At 42.7% G+C, this 22,000-nt stretch overlaps 1 protein-coding gene across 2 annotated transcripts in view; it reads right to left on the bottom strand.

The window, feature by feature from the left end:
* Positions 1–4,069: 4,069 nt before the first annotated feature.
* saraf (store-operated calcium entry-associated regulatory factor) overlaps positions 4,070–22,000 on the bottom strand; it is a 42,207-nt gene continuing 24,276 nt past the window's right edge. The window contains exons 4-5 of one of the 2 annotated variants that reach the window (XM_072250541.1): positions 14,861–14,976; positions 4,070–7,173 (exon numbers count right to left, since the gene is read on the bottom strand). In XM_072250541.1, the coding sequence (XP_072106642.1) occupies positions 7,057–7,173; positions 14,861–14,976 (233 nt within the window). In that variant the 3' untranslated portion in view covers positions 4,070–7,056. The remainder of the gene's footprint in view (positions 7,174–14,860; positions 14,977–22,000) is intronic. The other variant, XM_072250540.1, reaches the window with a different exon arrangement.

The following is a 22,000-nucleotide window of genomic DNA, read 5'->3' as shown; positions in this document are numbered from 1 at the left end:
GGTTCCAGAAGACTGGAAAATTGCAAGTGTCACTGCACTCTTCAAGAAAGGAGAGGCAGAAGGAAGATTATAGGCCAGTTAGTCTGATCTCACTGGTTGCGAAGATGTTCCCTTGGACCGTGGGAGGCACGTGCAAAAATTGTGGGGGCCCGAGCAAAGATATTTAAAGCAGCATTAGCCCCCAAGTACGGTGCTGGAGGATTGAAAGGTAGCAAATGCGGTTCTGTTGTTTAAGCCGCACTCAGTGTTTTAGGAAGATCTTCTTCCACTCTGCCATCAGATTCCCAGATGTTCACATTTCAGAATTTCAAAAGTCAAAATAAACTAATTATCAAAATCCGAATATGTCACCATATACTACCCTGAGATTCACTTTCTTGCAAGCATTTTACAGGAACATAAAGGAAAACCAGAGACTGAACTGAAGCAATCCTGTAGCTGCTCCTTTGCTTCCCACAACTGCCTCTTTCCTGTCCTCGCCTCCCATAACTGCCTCTTTCCCGTCCTCACCTCCCACAACCGCCTCTTCCCCGTCCTCTGCCTCCCACAACCGCCTCTTTCCCGTCCTCGCCTCTTCCCCGTCCTCTGCCTCCCTCAACCGCCTCTTTCCCGTCCTCGCCTCCCACAACCGCCTCTTTTCCGTCCTCTGCCTCCCACAACCGCCTGTTTCCCGTACTCGCTTCCCACAACTGCCTCTTTCCTGTACTCGCCTCCCATAATCACCTCTTTCCTGTCCTTGCCTCTGGTGCCTTGCTCTTCAGCTTCTGTTTAATACAGGTGGGAGCCAATCAAATTTCCCAAAATGAGTTTGAGCGATAGAGCAGTAGGTATTCTTGATGGTAGTGAACTCTGTGGATGCTACCTCACTATTTCTCCTTTGCAATGTTTATGTGTTTGATTCGTTTTATTGTAATTTATAGTCATTGTCTGTTGTTTTAATGCCTGCACTATACTGCCACAAAACAAATCCCATGACTAATTTGTCATGATTGGTCAGTGGACCGTTTTAAAAGGGTGGAAAATGGAAAAGCGGAGCTATATACCGACTAGTTTGACATTGATAGTGAAGAAACTGCAGGTGTCTATTGTTAAAGACATAATAGCCTAACATTTGGAACAGAAAGACAGGATCCGTGATGGATTTATGAAAGGAAATCTATACCTGACAGATTTACTGGAATGTTTTGAGTGTGTAACTGGTTGGTTATTTAGGGGTGCCCAGAGGATGTGGTGCTTTTGGACTTTCAGGCTTTCAAAAAGACTTCACATTAGAAAACAGCATGATGAAAGGCATGGAACTGGAGGTCATGTATTGGCATTCCACACCAGAAACAATGGTTGTAATGTAAACAAAGATTACATATAAATGAGCTTTTGCAGAGTAGCAATGGGGTATTTCAGGGATAAATGCTGGGACCCTAGCTATTCATTATATATTAATGATTTAGATGAGGAAATTGAATGTTCACATCTCCAAGAGGACCACAACGTTGACCTGGTTTGGACACTTGCATGCCTCAATGACCAAGAGAGCTATGACAGCTGGAATCAAGACTTTATGCTTTGGCTCATGGTAGACTCACCCATGCTGAACAGGTCAAAGGGTAGAGGCTAGACTAAGAGTGGTCTACCCCTCTTGTAAGTTCAGCTCAATGTTAACAACCCTGACTGGTAAACCAAAATTGCTATGGAAACAGCAAACAAGAATCCTTCTACATCTGAGCGCAATGGTATTCCTGAGTCTTCACTCAGGATCTGCATGGCTGATAATACAGTAGTGAAAACCAGAGGAAACTATTGCCACAATGAAGGAAGCTCTGAGATGCAGAGGACCTCCATTGCTGCCCTAAACACCAGCGATGTAACAGGCAGTATCTCCAAGTTTGGCATAAAGCTTCCATCCACCTTTCCTCCAATCTTGTCATAGGGTTTGGAGGTGTGCATGCCTCAATGACCCAGACACCTACATTGGCTGGAGTCAGAACTTCATGTTTTGGTACTTGGTAGGGTCACCCATGCCAAACAAGTCAAGGGGTAGAGGCCAGACAGTGGTCCACCGGTCCCCCACGTTTGGGGATTCAGCTCAGGGCTAACAATTATGACTAGTAAAACAAAATTGTTATGGAAACAACAATGAAGAATCCTTTGACATCCCAGTGTAACAGTTTTCCTGAGTCGCCTCCCAGGACTTGCATGACTGACAGTAGTGAAAACCGAGCTACTGACACAGTGAAGGAAGCCCTGAACACTGCCAGAGACGAAAGACCTTCATTGCTGCCCTAAACACCAGTAGCATGACAGGTATTACATTCCCATCTATCTTTGGGCTGAACTTGGAGATATTACAATTTAAGATGTGCTGTGTGAAGAGTGCAGAAATGCTCCAGTGAGATTTAGACAGCTTGAGGGAGTGACCAAATAAAGGTAAAGCATACTATGAGTAACTGTGATGAATCCACCTTGTGGCAAAACTAGGAAGTCAGAATATCTTAATTGCAAGTTAGGGGTGGGGGGTGCAATAAGACCTGACAACCCTCATACAGGGATTAATGTATGTAAACACGTAGGCAATGGCACATTGGTTTTCAAGGGACCCAAAATATGAGGTATAAAGCACCACACTCAATTTGCTGGAGGAACTCAACAGGTCAGATAGCATCTATGGAAATGAATGGACAATCTAAGCTTCAGGACTCAAACCATTGACTGTTCACTCATTTCCATAGATTTTCTCTGCTGTTCCTCCAGCATTTTGTGTGTGTTACTTTAGATTTCCAGCAGCTACAGAATTGTACAGAGCTTTAGTGAGACCCCACACTGGCTGGTATAGCAACACACATCAAAGTTGCTGGTGAACGCAGCAGGCCAGGCAGCATCTCTAGGAAGAGGTGCAGTCGACGTTTCAGGCCGAGACCCTTCGTCAGGACTAACTGGCTGCTATATGCAGCTTTGATCTCCCTTTCAGAGGAACTGCCCATCTATGAACCTACATTCATGTCTTGGAGACCTCGGTAAAAGCTGAGGAATAGGTGTTAAATCCTCTGGTAAGAATATAATTTTCTTTCTTTGTAGTTAATACCCAATAGTAATGATTTGGTAGTTGTACATACTCATTGCAGGGAGAAGTTTCATGGGTAACAATTGCTTTTTTCTCATGTGAACAGGCAAGGTCAGAACACACTGCCCATGAATAATTGCATAAGGGATGATGGTGAAGCAGCTTAACCTTTGAACCTCTTAGTACTACACTAAGGGAAGTTAAAGGATTTAGGCCCAGCATTGACGAAGGGATGGAGGGACTTGAAGAGGACCTAATAGTATTCCTACGTGACTGATGTCATTGCCCTTAGTGATAGAGCTTGTAGAATTTCAGACGTTTTAAGCAGTCAAGTGCTACGCATTCTGTAGAGAACAGCCAGAGTGCAATTGTGGAGGAAGTAGTAAGTATTAATAGCAGCCATTGTGGTGTGGATCATGTGGGCTGCTTTGTCCTTTGAGATTAACCCTCTGTACCTTAATGATGACGATGATGAAGAAAATGCTTAATGTGGTCACTTACTGCAAGATCCCCAGTAGTTTCTGTTATTCTAACCACATTAATTACATGGCCAATCCACCTGAGTACTTTCATCCTGCTCAATCAATGATAATACTATTGAATTATAACAGGGAGCTGACACTCTATTTGAAGATGAGCATTAACTGGTAATTTCAGAACAGAATTGCCATGTTTCACAGCAACACATACAAAATACTGAGTTCAGGCAGCATAGAGAGCTGAGGGTTTCGACCAAAAATCAACACGAGGGTAAGCAATACAAACTAGAAGGTGAAAGGTGAAACCAGGTGAGGGGGAAGGGGCAAGGGCAAGGAATACAAACTAGAAGGTGAAAGGTGAAACCAGGTGAGGGGGCAGGTGGGGGAAGGGGTGAAGTGAGAAGCTGGGAAGTGATAGGTAGAAAAGGTAAAGGGGCTGAAGAATCTAATAGGAGAGTGGACCATGGGAGAAAGGGAAGGAGGGGCACCAGCACGAGGTGATGGGCAATTAAGAGAAGCAGGAATATTCCCCTTAATTAAGATTACTTAATTTTATTTCCTGTACACAAGTGTAAAGCAAAGAAATAATTGTCACTCCAGATCCAATGCAATACAAAAAAAACCACAATAATTAAAAACATACAATAAATATATAAAAAAAACATCAGTTTAAATTCATTGATTGCATGCCTATTAACTGCTGATAAATAAATACCATGTTCCAGGATGAGGGAGATGTCCTCATTTTTTAAAGAAAGGGACTTCCCTTCCTCCACCATCAACTCTGCTCTCAAATGCATCTCCCCCATTTCATGCACATCTGCTCTCACTCCATCCTCCCGTTACCCCACTAGGAATAAGGTTCCCCTGGTCCTCACATACCACCCCACCAGCCTCCGGGTCCAACATATTATTCTCCGTAACTTCCGCCACCTCTAACAGGATCCCATCACTAAGCACATTTTTCCCTCCTCCCCTCTCTCTGCTTTCCACAGGGATCGCTCCCTACACGAGTCCCTTGTCCATTCCTACCCCCCTCCCCATCCCTCCTGGCACTTATCCTTGTAAGCAGAGCAAGTGCTAAACATGCCCTTACACTTCTCCCTCACCACCATTCAGGGCCCCAAACAGTCCTTCCAGGTGAGGCGACACTTCATTTGTGAGTCAGCTGGGGTGAGATACTGCGTCCGGTGCTCCCGATGTGGCCTTCTGTATATTGGCGAGACCCGACACAGACTGGGAGATCGTTTCGCTGAACACCTACGCTCTGTCTGCCAGAGAAAGCAGGATCTCCCAGTGGCCACACATTTTAATTCCACATCCCATTCCAATTCTGATATGTCTATCCACGGCCTCCTCTACTGTAAAGATGAAGCCACACTCAGGTTGGAGGAACAACACCTTATATTCCATCTGGGTAGCCTCCAACCTGATGGCATGAACATTGACTTCTCTAACTTCTGCTAACGCCCCACCTCCCCTTTGTACCCCATCTGTTATTTATTTATATACACACATTCTTTCTCTCTCTCCTTTTTCTCCCTCTGTCCCTGACTATACCCCTTGCCCAACCTCTGGGTCTCCCCCCCTTCTCCTTGGGCCTTCTGTCCCATGATCCTCTCATATCCCTTTTGCCAATCACCTGTCCAGCTCTTGGCTCCATCCCTCCCCGTCCTGTCTTCTCCTATCATTTTGGATCTCCCCCTCCCCCTCTCAAATCTCTTACTAGCTCTTCCTTCAGTTAGTCCTGACGAAGGGTCTCAGCCCGAAACGTCGACTGTACCTCTTCCAAGAGATGCTGCCTGGCCTGCTGCGTTCACCAGCAACTTTGATGTGTGTTGCCATGTCCCACCAAAAACTTTTAGATGTTAGAACTCAAGATCATCCAGTATGCAACTAAAAACTTGACAGCAATGCTCGATGCTGAGTAGACCTTATAACGAGCTGTAAAACAACAGCAACCTTCCTGCTGGGATCACTAACTCTTCAATTCAGTTCATGCAAGCAATTCCAGGGAACTTTTGTACAATTTTCCAGCAGAAATTTGAAGCTTCCTTTTGGCAAGTGATGAGTATAAATAACTTATTATCAGTGCAACTTGTAAAAGATGTACCAGTGTCTACTAGATGGCAAAGTGTGTCTTTGGAGGCAAGCAAGAGCAAAACATTTTTTTTCTTCTGCCTGGACATGGCTGAACATTCTGTTGACAAACTGAGCAGCACTAATGTCTTTGTCACATCTAAACTTATGTCTCTGTGCAGTAATCATCAGAGCAAAAGTAATGTCGTACTGTGAAGAACATTCAATTGGGAAAAGCTGGGAAGATAAGGGTGTTAACATACTTCCAAAACCTTCTTCCAGTTTTCTCCTAGATGTTTCTGGATCTACCGAACAGTGTATGAGAATTGATGTTGACATTCATTTACTAATGTTGAAGTATTGTATCATATGACCAGCAGAATGATTGAAGAACGAGCTGCATACAACATGCTTTTTGTCTGTATTAGACACTTGCTTTTAAACCAATACTACCCGATCTGCTTGGCTGTGCTGGTATACTTCGTTCTTCTTTTAGTTTCAGGATTCAGACAGCTCTGACCTGCAGGAACATTTCGGCAACACTGACCTATTTTGTCCTTCCCACCCCTCTCCCAGCCTTTATTAAACTTAAACCTAACCTGTTTTCTCACTTTCCCAATAGGCTAACTCTATGTCCATTTCCACAGATGCTGCCTGACCTGCTGTTTCCGGCATTTAATATTTCCAGAACCTGCAGTTTTTGTTTGAAGTTATAGTAGCCACATTCACTCATAATTCAGCAGTTTGTTTCATGAATTTTACCTTAGATCCCATTAGCAAAGACCGACTCTTACATGCATAAAGTAACTAGAACAAAATTTAATTATTGAGCCACCTCATCTCCTCCCCAATACCCATGATATTTGTGAACAGTGAAACCAACTGAAGACAATCCATCCGTAAGAACACAGAAGAACTGGAGGCATTCCAGCAATGCAGACAGAATTTTATATTCAAAGAGAGAAAGGAGTGGGGACAGGAAGCAGTGACTGGAGAAAATCACGAGGTTCTGCACAAAAACTAGGTTAGAATACATTTTCTGAGAAGTAAAATTAAATATTGAGCAGGTCCTGCTGCTGAATATTGATTCACAGTTATCTACCCTCCTGCCCCAAATAATGTTTAGTTATTCAACCAATTGAGATCATTGCTAATGAAAGTGATAGCCAAGATATTAGACTGAAAATTTACAACTGTTAGAAGGTAACATTTGTTCTAACCTACTAACTTCCATTTCCCAGAATATTTAAACTGTACCTCACTGGCAGTGTAATCAACATTGTCAAATTACGCTTCCTTTCAATTTCTGAAACTGTATTCTTGGCTGAAATGCTCATGTGTATATGAGCATGTATCACATTTTACAATATGCCCTAATTATGTTGCAGATTCAAAACACAGTAAATTGAATACAATAGCAAGTTTGCACCAGTCAATTACTTAACTAAAATTACTGAGCAATGCAATATCTTTCTTCCACATCCTAATATACTCCCAGACTGAAGCCGCCGAGCTCTTGAACTTCATTTTCTCATCTTCTTTTTGTTCCACCAAAGCCTGAAAAAAAAAGAGGCATGCTTAATTTCTTTAATTTGCCAAGTACAATTAAGCACATGTAAGGGTTTCTTCTTTCATGTTACTTGCCAAGGCTAATAATGAAATGGCTTCTCTGTAATATTAACTGATAAGGTAATGTTCTCTGTAGCAGCATGTTTGTGTTATAATTAGTGATAATGGGACTTGTATTCATTTGCTAACCAATTGGGATGGACGTTATTCTTTCTGTCTGTGTCTGCAAGCTGTTAGTTTGTGTGGGCTTGAGAGAGAAGGTGCGAGGAGGATAGAGAGAAGATGTGGCTTGAGGAGATGGTTGCCGGACCCGCTGGGCCTGGGCTCGGGGCGGGAGCCCAGGGGTCAACGACGAGCGAAGGAGGATCAGCGAAAGGGAATCCATGAGCTCCAACGTTTGTGCACTGGACATGTTTTTGAGATTATTGGTGCCTTTTATTTGTTTTCCTTTTTTTTTGTTTCTCTACTAACCCCATACTTAAATATAAAATCGTAATCATTTAACCGCACATTGTGTACTGAATGTTATTTCGGGGTACTGATGTTACACAGGGGACACAACACGTAGCATCCACCCAAACAAGAGTGCTAAAGTTTGGCCAGGTAGGGGGCGCCACCCCAAGATCATGCCACTAGGCAAAGCGAGTCTTACACATATTTTTAAGCAATTACATTTAGACACATGGGACACCCAAACACATCACACCCTACTCACTACTACAGAAAAATTACATTTTTAAGAAAGAATAAAATATCTCAAACTGATGTGAAGACTAGATATTTGACTGCATTGTTTCTTGACAGAATCCAAGAAGTTTCCATTCATTACTTTCTCTGGTAATTCTAATTTTGGCCCGCAACAAATTTACATACTTAAATAGGAAGATTGCATAGTTTAATATGTGGTTAAGGAGTTGGTGCAGGAGGAGTGGCAGAAGATTTTTGGATCATTGGGCTCTCTTCCAGGGAAGCTGGGACCTGTACAGACAGGACAGTTGCACCTCCACCTGAAAGGGACTGATACCTCAGCGGGAAGGTTTGTTAATACTGCACGGTGGGGTTTAAACTAGAGTTGCAGGGGCATAGGAACCAAAGTGCCAGAACAGTTAGTGAAGAGGTTGTGGAAGCAAATATTGGTAAGACCTCAGACAAAATTAGGAACCAAAAGGTTGAGCATGGTGCAACTAGTGTCCTCATCTGCCTATATTTCAATGCCAGAAATATTTTAATAAAGACGAATGATAGTGCCAAAGATTAGGTAGCTGCTTTACTAACAGAGGCAATGTGTAGTGACTGGCAGGTATGATGTTGTAAGCATCACTGAATAATGGCTGAAAGAGGATTGTAGCTAGTTTAATGCCCAAGGATACACATTGTATCGAGAGGACAGGCAGTAAGGCAAGCGTAGTGTTGCTCTGTTGGTGAAAAATGAAATCAAATCATTAGAAAGAGGTGACACAAGTTCCAAAGATGTTGAATCATTGTGGATAGAGCTGAGGAACTGCAAAGGTAATTTAAGGTGGGGGCTTATATGGGAGGCAGGGTTTGAGGGTCGGCACAACATTGTGTGCCAAAGGGCCTGTACTGTGCTGTACTATTCTATGTTCTATGTAAAAAGACCCTGTTGGGAGTTATATACAGATCCCCAAACAGTAGTAAGGATGCAATCTGCAAATTACAACCGAAGATAGAAAATGCATGCCAAATGCCAATGTTACAATAGTCATGGGGGCTTCAATATGCGGGTAGATTGGGGAAATCAGGTTGGTGCTGGAATCCAGGAGGGGGAGTTTCTAGATTGCCTATGAGATGGCTTGGAAAGCAGCTCTTGGTCGAGCCCACTATGGGATCAGCTATTCCAGCTTGGGTATTGTTCAATGAACCAGAATTGATTAGAAAGCTTAAGGTAAATGAACTCTGAAGGGAAAGTGAAAATAATATGATTGAATTCACCCTAAAATTTGAGAAGGAGAAGCTGAAGTCAGATGTATTAGAATTACAGTGGAGTGAAGGGAATTGCAGTGGCATGAGAGGAGTTGGCCAGAATTGATTGGAAAAGAACACTGGCAGGGATGACGGCAGAGCAGCAATGGTTGGAATTTCGTGAACCAATTTGGAAGGCACAGGATATATACATCCCAAAGAGGAAGTGGTATTCTAAAAGGTAAGGTGACACAACCATGGCTAACAAGATAAATCAAAGTCAACGTCAACATAAAAGCTAAGGGACTGCTTACAATAGAGCAAAAATTAATGGGAAGTTCGAGGATTAGGAAGATTTTAAATATTAGCTAAAGGCAAATTAAAAAGTAATTAAGGTAAAGATGGAATACAAAAATAAGCTTGCCAGTAATATTAAAGATACCAAAAGTTTCTTCAGATACATAACATGTAAAAGAGAAGTGAGCGTGGCTATCGGACCGCTGGAAAATGATGCTCGAGAGGTAGTAATAGGGGCAAAGAAATAGCGGATGAACTAAGTATTTTGCATCAGTCTTCACTGGTAATATGGCGGAAGTTCCATGCGTTACGAGTCATGAAGTGCATGAAGTTACCATTACTAGAGAGAAGGTTCTTGGGAAACAAAGGTCTGAAGGCAGAGAAGTCACCTGGACCAGATGGTGTACATCCCATGAATCTGAAAGAGTGGCTGAAGTGATTATGCAGGCATTGGTAATCATCTTTCAAGAATCACTAGATTGTGGAATGGTTCTGGAAGACTGGAAAATTGCAAATGTCACTCCACTCTTTAAAAGGGGAGAGAGGCGGAAGAAAGGAAACTCAAGACCAGTTAGTCTGACCTCTGTAGTTGGAAGATGCTGGAGTCGATTATTAAAGATGAGATCTCAGGGTACTTGGAGGCACATGATAAAATATGCCACTGTCATCATGGTTCCATCAAGGGAAAATCTTGCCTGACAAATTTGGTGGAATTCTTTGAAGGAACAAAAAGTAGGATAGACCAAGGAGAACTGGTTGATGTTGTGTACATGGATTTTCAGAAGGCCTTTGACAAGGCACCACACAGGGCTGCTTAACAAGCTATGAGCCCATGGTATTACAGGAAAGGTTCTGGTATGGATAAAGCAGTGGCTGATTAACAGGAGGCAAAGAGTGGAAATAAAAGGAGCTTCTTCTGGTTGGCTGACCACAGAGTCAGGTGTTGGGAATGATTCTTTTTAAGTTATACGTCAATGATTTGGATGATGCAATTGATGGCTTTATAGCAAAGTTTGCAGACAATATGAAGGTAGGTCGGCAAGTAGTTTTGAGGAAGTAGACAGGCTATGAAGGATTTGGATTAGGAGAATGGGCAAAGAAATGGCAGATGGAATACAGTGTCAGGAAGTGCAGTTTGGAAGAAGAAATGAAATGGTGGATTATTTTCCGGTGGTGATATCTGTTATCTGTCAAGTCGGGTGCCGTGCACAATCCTGAGTTGATGAAGACGGACGTGAGAGCACAGAGGAACATCTGGTAAAACTTCTGAAATGCCTGCTTCGCTGCTGCTGCTACTGTGTGATCCAAGATCTCCGGAGGGGAAGGCCCCAAGTCCTCAGCTTTGCTTGTTGCTCGGTGGCTGGGGCGGGGTCGAAGCGCTCGGCAGAGGATGGTGCTCGGTGTCGGAGGCTCGAAGTTTTCGGACAGACTCAGAGTCCGCTGCGGTTGGGTGCTTCCAATGGTGCTGCATCGGCAAGTTTGCAGCGCTTGGGGGCTCATGGCAGGGAGAGTTTCTCCCTTCTATCGTCTGCGTGAAATGATGGGGCTATCGGGAATTTGAGACCTTTTTTTTTTTATTAACCATGCCCATGGTCTGCTCTTTATCAAATTATTGTATTACTTTGCACTGTTGTAACTATATGTTATAATTATGTGGTTTTGTCAGTTTTAGTCTTGGTTTGTCCTGTGTTTCTTGTGATATTATTCTGGAGGAACATTGTATCATTTTTTAATGCATGCATTTCTAAATGACAATAAACGAGGACTCAGTGTCCTCACAATCTAAAAAAAGGAGAGAAAATACAAAAAACTGGGGAGCAAAGAGGCTTGGGAGTCCTTGTGCAGTATTCCCTAGAGTTTAACTTGCAGGTTGAGTCTGTGGTGAGGAAGGCAAATGCACTGTTAGCATTAATTTCAAGAGCACCAGAATATAAAAGCAAGGAGGTAATGCTGAAACTTTATAAAACACTGGTGAGGCCTCACTTGGATTATTGTGAGCAGGCTTGGGCCCCTCATCTTAGAACGGATGTGCTGAAACTGGAGAGGATTCAAAGCAGGTTTACGAAAATTATTCCAGGATTAAATGGCTTGTCATATGAAGAGCAATTAATGGTTCTGGGCCTGCATTCACTAGAGTTCAGAAGAATGAGGGGTGTCCTCATTGAAATCTATTGAATGGTACAAAGGCCTTGATAGAGTGGATGTAGAGAGGATGTTTCCTATGGTGGGAGAGTCTAAGGCCAGAGGACACAGCCTCAGAATAGACAGGCGTCCTTTTAGATCAGAAATGAGAATTTCTTTATGTACCATGCCAAGTCTTTATGTACATTTAAGGCAGAGGTTGATAGATTCTTGATTGGTCAGGGTATGAAGGGATACGGGGAGAGGGCAGGAGACTGGGGCCGAGAAGATAACTGGATCAGCCATGATGAAATGGTGGAGAAAACACAATAGGTCAAATGGCCTAATTCTGCTCCTATATTTTATGGTATTATGGTCTTAAATATAATATTATTCAATGCGATGTAGAGGAAGTACCATAACAATTGTGGTTCAGTGGTAACACTCATCGAGAAGTCAGAGCACACTCTTGAAACTTCAGTTTAGATCTCAGTACAGTGAGGCACAGCACTGCCCATACTGCCCTTGAAATGAGGAATTAAAAACACTTACCTCATGTATCAGTTACAAATAACACTTTACACTATTCAGAAAAGCAATATCCTTCCTGTTAACAGCCAATATTCAACGTGCAATAAATTCAGCTAATGATTTAACAAATTATATGGTGGTTTTGTAATACCTTGCTATAAACCCAGATTAGGAGATCTGCTATTTGAATATCAATGAATACATTTCAAAACTACTTTATCAGTGATAAAATGTTTTTAGGCTTCTGTGGTTCAGGAAGCTACTCAAGAGGAGGAAGAGGGGAGAAATGCAATTGTAACTGGAGATAATATAGTCAGGGAAATAGACACAATTTTCTGTTGCATGGATTGAGAGTGCAAACGGCTGTGTGGTCTGCTTGGTAGCCGTGTTTGAGGAATCTCATCTGACCTGCAGAGGAATTTGGAGTGGGAGGAAAGAAGTTCTGCTTAGAGAATTTGAGCAGTAAGGGACTAAATTGAATTACTGAACCAAAATTGTTACCTGAGACACATGCAAATTGACACAGTCAATAATAAAGTCAGAGAGCTAAAAGCACGGTTTAAAGATTGGTGTGAGAGAACTACTTTAGAATTCAAGACATGGGCACCAGTATTGGAGAAGGAAGAAGCTGGGAACCAGGGTCGTGACAACTCTCACAATTAGGGCTCTGGACAGTGCTTTAAACTAAATAGTGAGGATGTTTGGGGGCAGGGGGCAACAGCTTGGAAAAGTAAGAATAAAGTAAAGGAAGGAGAGGAGAGGTTCTAGAAGTCTGCAGAATAACAGACACAACTGAGAAAAGGATAATTTTACTTCAGGTAACATGGAGACAAAATTGAAAAGGATAATGAATACAAGATTGAGGGTTTTTTTATATTCGAACGCCTGCAGCATAAGAAAAAAGGTAGATGATCTTGTAGCATGGTTAGAAATTGGCAAGTGTGACACCGTGGGCATCACTGAGTCAACGGCTCTGTTGGTAAAACAAATGAAATCAAATCTCTAAAAGAGGTGACATAGGATCAGAACATGCGGGCAGAGTTAAGAAACTGCAAGGGTAAAAAGACCTCAACAGTGGCCAGGATGTGGACCACAAATTACAAAGGAAGACAGAAAAGGCAAGTAAAAAGGGAAGTAAAAAATTGCCATATGCAGTATTGAAAAATCAGCTGGGGGTGTACACCAACAGAAAGAATTTATGGAATGCTTTTGAGAAGGCTTTTTAGAGCTGCTTATAGTTGAGCTCACAAGGGAAAAAATAATACTAAATTGGGTGTTGTGTAATGATAAGGAAGTTTAAAGTAAAGGAACTCTTAGGAGGCATAAGCTAAAATGAGATGTACTGATATTATAGTGGAGCCAAGAGAAACGACAAAGGCATGAGAGAGAAGCTGGCCAATGTTGATTGGAAGGGGACACTAGCAGAGGTGATGGCAGTGCAGCAATGGCTGGAGTTTCTGGGAGTAATTCAGAAAGTGCAGGATCAGTTCATCCCAAAGAAGAATCATTCTAAAGGGAGGATGAGGTAACCACAGCTGACAAGGGAAGTCAAAGACAATATAAAAGCAAAAGACAGGCCATACAATATTGTAAAAAATAGTGGGAAGCTAGAGAATTGGTAAGCTTTTAAATTCCAACAGGAGAAACTAAAAAGCAATAAAAGAAAAAATGCTGTTGACTAATGATGTTCCACAGGGGTCGGTGTTAGGACCACTTCTTTTCAAATTATATGTAAATGATCTGAAGATGGAATTAATGGCCAAGTTTGCCATAGAAACTGGCAAAGTGTCCTCATAATCTAAATCTAATCTAAGTAGTGGCCAATTGAATACAGTGTAAGGAAGTGTATGGTCATGCACCTCAGTATAAGGAATAAAGTTATAAACTATTTTCTAAATGAGAAGCATATTCAGAATCTGAGGTACAAAGGAATCTGGGAATTCCTAATGCAGGATTCCCTGAAGATTAATTAGGGTTAGGGTTAACCCTAACCCTAGTAAGGAAGGTAGATGCAATGTTGACATTCATTTCAAGAGGATGAAATATAAAAGCAAGAACATAATGCTGAGACTTTATAATGCATTGGTCAGACTGCATTTGGAGTATTGTGAGCAGATTTTGCCTCTTATCTAAAGAAGGATGTGCTGGCGTTGATGAGGGTCAAGAAGAGGTTCACAAGCATTATCCCGGAAATGAAAGGGTTAATAAATGAGGAGTGTTTGATGGCTCAGGGACTGTACTTGCTGGAGTTCAGAAGAATGGGGGGACCTCCCTGAAACCAATCAAGTACTGGAAGACCTAGATAGAGTGAATGTGGAGAGGATACTTCTTACAGTGGGGGAGTCTAGGACCAGAGGACACAGACTCAGAATAGAAGGAAGGATAGCCCTTCAGAACAGAGTGGAGGAGGATTTTTTTTTTTAAATGCCAGAGGGTGATGAATCTGTGGAGTTCATCATCAAATTGCTGTGGAGGCCAAGTCACGGGGTCTATTTAAAGCGGAGGTCAACAGGTTCTTTATTAGTGAGGGGATCAAAAGTTACGGGGGGAAGTCAGGAAAATGGGTTGAGAGGGATAACAAATCAGCCATGATTGAATGACAGAGGAGGCTTGATGGACCAAATGCCCTAATTTTGCTCCTATGTCTCGGAGTTTATAGCTTTACAGATGGATAAAGTCATAAATGGGATTTTGCTAAGGGATCATTTTGGTCACAGTAGAAAAAAAATTATAAAACAGCAAAACGACAGTGAAGAAAACTGCAAACTTTTATACTTCTTCCTTACATGTGACATACACATACCTGACACAGTCCTGCTTCCTGTGTTTTCGGGTTTCCAATTATTCTCTTGCCTTTGCTGTGAGTAAAATGCAGGACTTCCCCTCTGGAATTCATAAAATGAACTGCTCGGCTGAGATCTGGGGGGTGGAAAATGATCAAGATAATTAATACTTACCATAAACACAATAATTACAATTAAAATTTGGCACAAACATTGGAACTTCATGTTCAGAATGTGGAGAAAACACTTGCAATCCTCTTTACTCTAATTAAAGTCATGAGCTTTCCTTGGACTGCAGGAAATTTGCAAGGTAAGTGTTGCACTCATTTTCCAAGAGTAAAGTAAGTACAAAAGTTCACCAAATGATCAGCCAAGACGTCCAGGAGAGATGCTTGAAACAAAATGCAGACGGACTGGCAAGTTTATAAATGAGGATCCTAATCAGTATATCCAAACATACGTCATTCTGAGAGAGTGCTCTGTAAAATTCTGCTCAGAGTTCTTCAGCTCCTAATACCAACTACAGAGTGGGCAAAATGCCTAGTGGTGTACATGCATACATTTCTTCAGAAGTGCATACATTTCTTGCTCAACATTGAGGATTTAAGAGGGCTGTACGCATCTGAAAGTATAGAATGGAATATATGAGAAGGAAGTTTTGCTTGTCTGAGTTACCTAATGATTTAATAAATCATGTTGAGATTGAAGAGACGAAATGAACCATTTACAGGTCATAGAAGCAGAGGATAGAGACACAAGCCCAGAAAGAGGGAAGGTACAAACTATTGTTTGGCAACAGGACTATATTAGGTCCACTAACACTGAGAACAGAGAAGGAAAACATTCAAAAATTGCTGTACTTTTACATTCCTGTGGTATTCCCAGTTATAAACTGATTAGGATCTGTGCACTCTGTATGCTGCCATTACATACACATTCACAAACACTTTCACTGAAGTAACCACACTTTCGACCTGAAACACACAAGCTAGAACACCACAGCATAGTACAGGCCCTTCAGCCCTCGATGTTGTGACGACCCATATATTCCTTTAAAAAAAGTACTAAACCCACACTACCCTAACCCTCCGTTTTTCTTTCATCCACGTGTCTGTCCAAGAGGCTCTTAAATACCCCTAATGTTTTAGCCTCCACCACCATCCCTGACAAGTCATTCCAGGCATTCCAGTCATTCCACAACCCTCTGTGTAAAAAACATACCCCTGATGTCTCCCCTAAATTTCCCTCCCTTAACTTTGTACATATGCCCTCTGGTGTTTGCTATTTGTACAGGTACTGGCTATCCACCCTATAACCATATATCAATTACAGTACAGAAACAGGCCATCTCGGCCCTTCTAGTCCGAGCCGAACTCTTACTCTCACCTAGTCCCACCGACCTGCACTCAGCCCATAACCCTCCATTCCTTTCCTGTCCATATATCTATCCAATTTCACTTTAAACAACAACATCGAACCTGCCTCAACCACTTCTGCTTGAAGCTCGTTCCACACAGCTACCACTCTCAGTAAAGAAGTTCCCCCTCATGTTACCCCTAAACTTTTGCCCTTTAACTCTCAACTCATGTCCTCTTGTTTGAATCTCCCCCACTCTCAATGGAAAAAGCCTATCCACGTCAACTCTATCTATCCCCATCATAATTTTAAACACCCCTGTCAAGTCTCTCCTCAACCTTCTATGCTCCAAAGAATAAAGACCTAACTTGTTCAACCTTTCTCTGTAACTTGGAGATGAAACCCAGGCAACATTTTAGTAAACCTCCTCTGTACTCTCTCAATTTTATTGACATCTTTCCTATAATTCGGTGACCAGAACTGTACACAATACTCCAAATTTGGCTTCACCAATTACTTATACAATTTCAACATTATATCCCAACTCCTATACTCAATGCTCTGATTAATAAAGGCCAGCATACCAAAAGCTTTCTTCACCACCCTATCCACATGAGATTCCACCTTCAGGGAACTATGCACCATTATTCCTAGATCCCTCTGTTCTACTGCATTCTTCAATGCTCTACCATTGGCCATGTATGTCCTATTTTGATTAGTCCTACCAAAATGTAGCAGCTCACATTTTTCAGCATTAAACTCCATCTGCCATCTTTCAGCCCACTCTTCTAACTGACCTGAATCTCTCTGCAAGCTTTGAAAACCTACTTCATTATCCACAACTCCACCTATCTTAGTATCATCTGCATATTTACTAATCCAATTTACTACCCCATCATCCAGATCATTAATATATATGACAAACAACATTGGACCCAGTACAGAACCCTGAGTCACACCGCTACACACCGTCCTCCAATCTGACACACAGTTATCCACCGCTACTCTGGCGTCTCCCATCTAGCCACTGCTGAATCCATTTTACTACTTCGATATTAATGCCTGACGATTGAACCTTCCTAACTAACCTTCCGTGTGGAACCTTGTCAAAGGCCTTACTGAAGTCCACATAGAAAACATCCACCGCTTTACCGTTGTCAACTTTCTTAGTAACCTCATCAAAAAAGTCAAACAGATTTGTCAAACATGACCTTCCACGCACAAATCCATGTAGACTGTTCCTAATCAGACCCTGTCTATCCAGATAATTCTATATACCATCTCGAAGAATACTTGCCATCAATTTACCCACCACTGACGTCAAACTCACAGGCCAGTAATTGCTATGCTTACTCTTAGAACCCTTTTTAAACAATGGAAGCACATGAGCAGTACGCCAATCCTCCGGCACCATCCCTGTTTCTAATGACATTTGAAATATTTCTGTCAGAGCCCCTGCTATTTCGACACTAATTTCCCTCAAGGTCCTAGGGAATATCTTGTCTGGACCCGGAGACTTATCCACTTTTATATTCCTTAAAAGCGCCAGTACTTCCTCTTCTTTAATCGTCATACTTTCCATAATTACCCTTCTTGTTTCCTTTACCTTACACAATTCAATATCCTTCTCCTTAGTGAATACTGAAGAAAAGAAATTGTCCAAAATCTCCCCCATCTCTTTTGGCTCCGCACATAGGTGTCCACTCTGATTCTCTAAGGGACCAATTTTATCCCTCACTATCCTTTTACTATTAACATAACTGTAGAAACCCTTTGGATTTATTTTCACCTTACTTGCCAAAGCAGCCTCATATCTTTTTAGCTTTTCTAATTTCTTTCTTAAGATTCTTTTTACATTCTTTATATTCCTCGAGCACATCATTAACTACAAGCTGCTAATAATTTATTGAAGATCCCTCTCTTTTTCCAAACCAAGTTTCCAATATCCCTTGAAAACCATGGTTCTCTCAAACTTTTAACCTTTCCTTTCAACCTAACAGGAACATAAAGATCCTGCACCCTCACTATTTCGCCTTTAAATGACCTCCATTTCTCTATTACATCCTTCCCATAAAACAAATTGTCCTAATCCACTCCTTCTAAATCCTTTCCCATCTCCTCAAAGTTAGCCTTTCTCCAATCAAAAATCTCAATCCTAGGTCCAGTCCTATCCTTCTTCATAATTACACTAAAACTAATGGTATTGTGATCACTGGACCCGAAGTGCTCCCCAACACATACCTCTGTCACCTGCCCTATCTCATTCCCTAACAGGAAATCCAACACTGCCCCTTCTCTAGTTGGTATCTCTATGTATTGCTCCAAAAAACTATCTTGCACACATTTGACAAACTCCAAACCATCCAGCCATTTTACAGAATGGGCTTCCCAGCTATGTGTGGAAAATTAAAATCTCCCACAATCACAACCTTGTGCTTACTACAAATATCTGCTATCTCCTAAGAAATTTGCTCCTCCAGTTCTCAGTCCCCATTAGGTGGTCTATAATACACCCCCCTAAGTGTTACTACACCTTTCCTATTCCTCAATTCCACCCAAATAGCCTCCCTAGACGAGTCCACTAATCTCCCTCTTGCCCCTCCTACTCTATCACACCTGAAGCAATGAAATCCTGGAATATTTAGTTGCCAATCACACTCCTTCTGCAACCATGTTTCACTAATAGCTACGACATCATATTTCCAGGTATCAGTCCATGCTCTACACTCATCCACTTTTCTTACAATGCTCCTAGCATTAAAATAGATACATTTAAGAAACTCTCCACCTCCTACTCTTTGTTTATCCTTTATGGAGCAAACAACTTTGTTATCTTTTCCTTCCTTGTCCCCTACATCTTTGGTCTGAGTGCTCCTGATCTCTGTCCCCTGCCTATCCTCCCTCACACACTGTCTACTAGTTTTCTCTATTTGTGAACTAACCTCCTCTCTCCTAGTCTTTTTAACTTGATTCCCTCCCCTACAACTATTCTAGTTTAAAGTCACCTCAGCAGCCCTCACAAATCTCCCCGCCAGGATACTGGTCCCCCTAGGATTCAAGTGTAACCCGTCCTTTTTGTACAAGTCACACCTGCGCCAAAAGAGGTCCCAATGATCCAAAAAGTTGAATTCCTGCCCCCTGCTCCAATCGCTCAGCCACGCATTTATCCTCCTCCTCATTGCATTCCTACTCTCACTGTCGCGTAGCACAGGCAGTAATCCCAAGATTACAATCTTTGCGGTCCTTTTTCTCAACTCCTTTCCTAACTCCCTATATTCTTCTTTCAGGGCCTCTCCCCTTTTCCTACCTATGTCATTGGTACCTATATGTACCACGACCTCTAGCTCCTTTCCCTCCCACTTCAGGATATCTTGGACACAATCAAAAACATCTCGGACCCTGGCACCAGGGAGGCAAACTACCATCTGAGTCTCCGGACTGTGTCCACAGAATCATCTATCTGACCCCCTAACTATCGAGTCCCCTATTACTACTGCTCTCCTCTTCCTTTCCCTACCCTTCTGAGCTACAGGGCCGGACTCTGTGCTGGAGGCACAGCCACTGTCGCTTCCCCCGGGTAAACTGCCCCCCCAACAGTACTCAAACAGGAGTACCTATTGTCAAGGGGCACAGCCACCGAGGTACTCTCTATTACCTAATTCTTCCTATTTCCCCTCCTAACCATGACCCACTTGTCTGCATCCTGTGGCCCCGGTGTGACCACCTGCCTGTAACTCCTATCAACTCCTCACTCTCCCTGACCAGACGAAGGTCATCGAGCTGCAGCTCCAGTTCCCTAACGCGGTCCCTTAGGAGCTGCATCTCGGCGCACCTGGCGCAGATGTGGACGTCCGGGAGGCTTGGAGACTCCAGGGCCTCCCACATCCGGCACCAAGAACAACAAACTACCCTCACACTCATACTGCCCCTCTCCTCAAATAACAACAGAAAATGAATACCAAACCTTCCTCGCCTGTTTCCGCCTAAGCCCATTGAGCCGAAGCCCTTAAGCCTTCACTCTGCTCCCGGCACACTCCGCTGCCTGCAAACTACGCTGCCGGCTGTATGAGGCTGTGTTCCTTTTAAATCTTCCGCGCTTCAGTCCCCGACCTCACACGCCTGCGAAGTCCTACCTCTCTGAATGCCGATGAAAAAAAACCCAAAAAATTCAAAAAAGGCTTCCTCCGCACTCCTGCTCTGATTCTCAGACTTCCTTCTCCAATGAGAGGTTAAGATGATCCAACACTACTTCTTCCTTAATCTCCACATTGTCCAGCACACAAGCCTGTTCTATTTGGACCTCACACTGATCAAGATCCTTTTCACTTGTGAATACTGAAGCAAAGTATTCATTTAGGACCTCCCCAATCTCCTCCACCTCCAGGCACGTTGCCTTCTTTATCCTTTAGCAGCCCCACCTTCATTCTTGACTTGCTTCTTCTTCCTTCTTCTATCTATGCCTCTCATAATCTTGTAGACCTCTATCAAGTTCCCTCTCATCCTTCTAAGCTCCAAAGAGAGAAGTCCCAGCTCTGCTAACCTTGCCTCATAAGACTTGCTTTCCAATCCAGGCAACATCCTGGTAAATCTCCTCCGCACCCTCTCCATAGCTTCCATATCCTTCCTATAATGAGGTGACCAGAACTGAACACAATACTCTAAGTATGGCCTCACCAGAGATTTGTAGAGTTGCAACATGACCTCTCTACTCTTGAACTCAATCCCCCTATTAATGAAGCCTAGCATCCCATAGGCCTTAACTACCCTATCAACCTGTGCAGCAACCTTGAGGGATGCGTGGATTTGAACCCCAAGTTCCCTCTGTTCATCCACACTCTTAAGTAACCGACCATTAACCATGTACTCAGCCTTCTGGTTTGTCCTTCCAAAATGCATCACCTCACACTTATCCAGATTGAACTCCATCTGCCACTTTTCTGCCCAACTCTGCATCCTGTCTATATCTTCTTGTAACCTTCGACAACCTACAGCTCCATCCACAACTCCTCCAATCTTAAACAGATTGTTCCTTTTAAATCTTCTGCGCTTCAGTCCCTGACCTCACACACCTGCGCAGTCCTGCCTCTCTGAACGCCGATGAAAAAAAACCGAAAAATTCAAAAAAGGCTTCCTCCGCACTCCCGCTCCGATTCTCAGACTTCCTTCTCCAATGAGAAGTTAAGATGATCCAACAGTACTTCTCCCTTAATCTCCACATTGTCCAGCACACAGGCCTGTTCTATTTCGACCTCACCCTGATCAAGGTCCTTTTCACTTGTGAATACTGAAGCAAAGTATTCATTTAGGACCTCCCCAGCCTCCTCCACCTCCAGGCACATGTCGCTTTCTTTATCCTTTCGCAGCCCCACCTTCATTCTTGTCATTCTTCTGCTCTTCACATACACATAGAACACCTTGGGGTTCTCCTTAATCCTACTTGCCAAGGCCTTCTCATGCTCCCTTTGAGCTCTCCCAAGTCCTTTCTTAAGCTCCTTCCTGGTTACCCTGTATCTCTCATGAGCCCCTCTTGCTTCCTGCTTCTTATATCTAACATATGCTTCCTTCTTCCTCTTGACGAATTGCTTCACATGTTTTGTCAGCCATGGTTCCCTTTTCCTACCATTTCTATCTTGTCTCAGTAGGACAAACCTATCCTGAACCCAGCACAAGTGGTCACTAAACTTCCTCCACATTACTTCTGTGCTTTCACCCTTGAATGTGTTTCCAATTTACTCTCACTAGTTCCTGCCTTATCCCTTCATAGTTAGCCCTTCCCCAGTTAAGCACTTTCCCATTTTGTTTGT

This window comes from Mobula birostris, unplaced genomic scaffold, assembly GCF_030028105.1.
Source record: "Mobula birostris isolate sMobBir1 unplaced genomic scaffold, sMobBir1.hap1 scaffold_392, whole genome shotgun sequence".
Taxonomy (NCBI): domain Eukaryota; kingdom Metazoa; phylum Chordata; class Chondrichthyes; order Myliobatiformes; family Myliobatidae; genus Mobula; species Mobula birostris.
The sequence above is the reverse complement of the archived record's forward strand: the minus strand, read 5'-3'. Positions and strand labels throughout refer to the sequence as shown.